The sequence below is a fragment of the Vulpes lagopus genome, chromosome 2 (genome assembly GCF_018345385.1).
Source record: "Vulpes lagopus strain Blue_001 chromosome 2, ASM1834538v1, whole genome shotgun sequence".
NCBI classification, from domain to species: Eukaryota; Metazoa; Chordata; class Mammalia; order Carnivora; family Canidae; genus Vulpes; species Vulpes lagopus.
The window spans coordinates 48,372,142-48,376,368 of NC_054825.1; the positions used below are offsets into that span (position 1 = coordinate 48,372,142).

General features: G+C 48.7%; 1 protein-coding gene across 1 annotated transcript; it reads right to left on the reverse strand.

Annotated features, from left to right (window-relative positions):
• Nucleotides 1–496: 496 nt before the first annotated feature.
• On the reverse strand, nucleotides 497–3,669 carry RPLP1 (ribosomal protein lateral stalk subunit P1). Its single transcript, XM_041746610.1, has 4 exons — nucleotides 3,479–3,669; nucleotides 2,840–2,914; nucleotides 827–944; nucleotides 497–612 (listed from the first exon to the last, which is right to left on the reverse strand). The coding sequence occupies exons 1-4, from the start codon at nucleotides 3,548–3,550 to the stop codon at nucleotides 533–535; spliced, it is 345 nt and encodes a 114-aa protein (XP_041602544.1). The 5' UTR covers nucleotides 3,551–3,669; the 3' UTR covers nucleotides 497–532.
• Nucleotides 3,670–4,227: the final 558 nt, after the last annotated feature.

Consider the following 4,227-nt stretch of genomic DNA (forward strand, 5'->3'; position numbering starts at 1 on the left):
TTAAGATTTTATCTATTTATTCTGGAGACACACAGAGACAGACACAGGCAGAGGGAGAAGCAGGCTCCATGCAGGGAGCCCGATGTGGGACTCGATCCCAGGACTCCAGGATCACACCCTGGGCCGAAGGCAGATGCTCAACCGCTGAGCCACCCAGGGATCCCCTATACTTGGGAGTTTTTTAAGAGGCCTTGATTGTACCACCACTATCACTGACTCTTATTCCTGTCAAAAGGGACAGACCTGGTTATCATGAACTCAAGGTGACCCTGACAAGGCATCTGCCCTTCTCCTACCTCTCCATGCAGTTCTAGAGGCAGTATTAGGTACATTCTTGGTGCAGCACCTGGCTGGTGTACTGTTCCTCACCATGAGGTGGTGGCAGGGGGGAAAACCCAGTTGGTGTCATACCAATAAAGGCTAAAAACTAGTGTTGCAGAAATGAGATCATCCTTACGCAGAACATCCTCAAACAACTGAAAAACCGACAGCAACCAGGAGTTCAGCTTTTTATTGAGCAGCTTATAAAAATTTAGTCAAAGAGACCAAAGCCCATGTCATCATCAGACTCCTCAGATTCTTCTTTCTTGGCTTCCACTTTTTTCTCCTCAGCTAAAAAATAAAAACAGTAACACACCTTGTCAGTATTATAAACTCCAACGAGCTCCAGGCCTTCAATTTACATGGTCAAAAATACCCGAGGACTTCCAACTATGTCCCTAGTTTTAGGATTTCTATCGTCTACTCTTTTAGCAAACTAAGTATTATAGGCAGGATTGCTCTTAATCTCCACGCTCCTCCCTCCAATACCAAAAAAGTTTTCTACCTGGGGCAGCAGCGGTGGAAGGAGCAGGACCTCCCGCTGGCGCAGCGCCAGCTGCTGGGGCAGGTCCACCAGCTCCTACATTGCAGATGAGGCTCCCAATGTTCACGTTGGCCAGGGCCTGCAACACACGTGCAAACAGATCACACTCAGTTCTGGCCCTTTGTTGTTACAAACCTCCCACCTCCAAAGGAACCTCCCTTTTGAACTGACAGCAATCAATCCCCAACACTATATTGCCCATCCTTCTCCTTTGCTGCATCTGCCAGTGACATTTTGTCTGCTACTGAGATTTCCTAGGACTTAGGGACACAGAGCTATATTAAAAACTAATCACAAGAAAACCTACTCAAGCTTTAAATCTTACAGAATAACTGAATTCCTTCCTTTTATAGAGGAGAAAAACTGGCCGCAAAATGCTGGCTTCAGTTGTTGGCAAAAAACTCAAGCTTCCTTAAATACTCAAACCAAGATTCTTTCAGTTCCACATCTTAAGAGTGAATTCAATTTTTCAGACTGCGAAGTCCAGGGACTTTATTAAAGAGGAGTACCTTTATTGAAACTACAATGTTTTCAATCATTCAAAGCTCTTTGGAGGACACAACCTTAAGAGACAAAGCTAATTGCCTCCTGCCAGAGACTAAGTAACATATATAATAGAAAATAATACCAAGTTCCTTGTGTAGGAATCTTGTCTTCATTGATCTTTTTATATCCCAACAGTCAATGGTCAAAATAAGGGCCACTACATCCAATTTCCATGAAACCCGGTTCTGAGATCTAAATGTTCATGAGGTTAAAGAGTTTGACAATTTTATAAGGGACGGCTCTGCCCCTGGTTCACACCAATTCATGACCACGTCTCTGTAGGGCGGTTGGACACTCATCTCTGGGGCCTGTCACTGCTATTTTTACCATTTCATTGTTGCACAAATTAACCATGAACTAATGGAGTCATAGCTCTCACACAATATTCCTCTTCTTACATATGATACAGGACGCCGATCTCAATGGTTATCCTAATGCGAATGAAAAATGATGATTTAAAATCTTATCAGAGAAGGACAGTGTATGTTCTCATTCATTTGGGGAATATGAATAATAGTGAAGGGGAATATAAAGGAAGGGAGAAGAAATGTTGGGAAATGTCAGGAAGGGAGACAGAACATAAAGACTCCTAACTCTGGGAAACGAACTAGGGGTGGTGGAAGGGGAGGAGGGCAGGTGTTGGAGGGGAATGGGTGACGGGCACTGAGGCGGACACTTGACGGGATGAGCACTGGGTGTGTTTCTGTATGTTGGTAAATTGAACACCAATAAAAATTAATTTAAAAAAATAAAAAATAAAAAAAATAAAATAAAATCTTATTTCCAGGAGAAATCCTTGATTAAAAATTAACTTTGGACATTGAGAAGAACCAGCACTTAAGAATCATAATCTGTGCTTAAGGGCTAATTTAGCCCGAGTGGGGACGCAAGTTGGCACTGTAGCTTTTATTTTTTTCTGATGGATCAATAAAATTGTTATGTATTTAAAAAGAAAAATGGAAGGGCACGGGCAGTATTACCTCCTGGGTGACTCTTAAGGAGTCATCCGGTGGGTGTATAACATTTATGTATGCATGTACATACATGTGTGTGTGTCATGATTTCAGAACAGAAAGAAAAAGAAACCAGACTGCAAACAAGAAGGAAAAGAGGGGGACGTGTGGGGTAGCTCAGCGGTTTAGGCCCTGCCTTCGGCCCAGGGCGTGACCCTGGAGACTGGGGCCGAGTCCCACATTGGGCTCCCTGCATGGAGCCTGCTTCTCCCTCTGCCTGTTTCTGCCTCTCTCTCTCTCTCTGCATCTCTCATAAATAAATCTTAAAAAAAAAAAAAAAAGGAAGTTAAAGACAAATTTTAGACTCTAGATATGGAACTATGAGCCGCTCTCGTGTTACAAGGACACCTGACTTTGTAAATCCCTGATCTCCCCAAATCTGCTTCTCCAAATCACTCTGCTGCCATTTCCTTACCTTTGCAAACAAACCCGGCCAGAAAGGCTCAACATTCACACCCGCTGCTTTAATGAGGGCATTGATCTTATCCTCCTAAAAAAATAATTTAAAAAAATTAAAAAACAAAAACAAAAACAGAAAAACCCGCATTCCATGAGCAAGCAAAGCGCAGTTTTCGGAAACGTCTCCAAACCACTGCAACTGAAAGTAAATCACTCAAAACGTGTGTCCAGAAACCACGTTTAACCGCACCAAATACTGTGTCTGTATTTCGCGTATGTTTATTTAAAACGAAAAATTTCTCAGGACCCTTACGATCACCGGAGACGCGTGCCGGTCACCTCGCGGGGCGGCAGGTGCAGCAAGCTGACGTGCGCTCCATCCGCATCCCGCATCCCGGCCCTGGGATGCCGTCCGGACAAACCGGTCTGCCCGCCCGCACGTGGGCCCGCCCGCACGGCCCGCCCGCACGCACGTGGGCCCGCACGCACGTAAGCACGCACACACGCACGTGGGCACGCACGCACGTGGGCCCGCCCGCACCGCCGCCGGGACGCCGATGGCCGCGGCTTCGGCCGGAAGGGCCTAGCAGGGCGCCCCGACAGCGCACGGAAAGCGGCCGGCCACAGGCCGACGCCCGCCCGGGCCCGCACTCACCGTGACCGTCACCTCGTCGTCGTGCAGGATGAGGGCCGAGTAGATGCAGGCGAGCTCCGAGACGGAGGCCATGGCGAGGGCGCGTGCCGAGCGCGGTGCTAGTCGCCGGCTGAAGTGAGGGCCTCACCCCAACGCGGCCTTAGCTTCCTCGGAAGAACCGAGCACCTTAGCGGCAGCTGAGGAAAGGAGATCCCGCGCCTGCGCGCAGCGTCTTATACGAATCCCACGGACCAATCGACGCCCGCTACTGGCGGAAGAGGCGGGGCGAGAACGCGCCTGCGCACATAGCGTGACTCGTTGGTGAGTGGGGTCAAGAGGTTATCAGGCACCTGCGGCTGCGAATTCTCTTGGTTGGGGTAAAACTCGGGGCTCCTGAGACAGTAAAAATACTTTTAGGAAAAAGTGACCTGAGTAAATAGAGTTCACCCCAGGTAGTGTATCCGGGGTCACGCTATTTGGACGTTTGATGACGTCACCAGGCTTCCCCCGCGGGCTGTGAGCACCTGGAGCTCAGCAGCTGTCTGCCGGGAGGTCTCAGGTGCTTAGGACAACGTCTCAGAGAAAAAGCTGCAGGAGGAAAAGAGAAGCTTGCAGCAGCAGCAGCAGCAGCAGCAGCAGCCGAGCGCCTTCCGTGCCCAGGGCGCTGAGCCGCGGCCTGCCGGGATTCCCCGCATCCTTGCACAGCGCCGCGGGTGAGTACTGTTAGGGACCTACATATTAGGGATCTACTGGGAAGGAAGGGGAGCTTT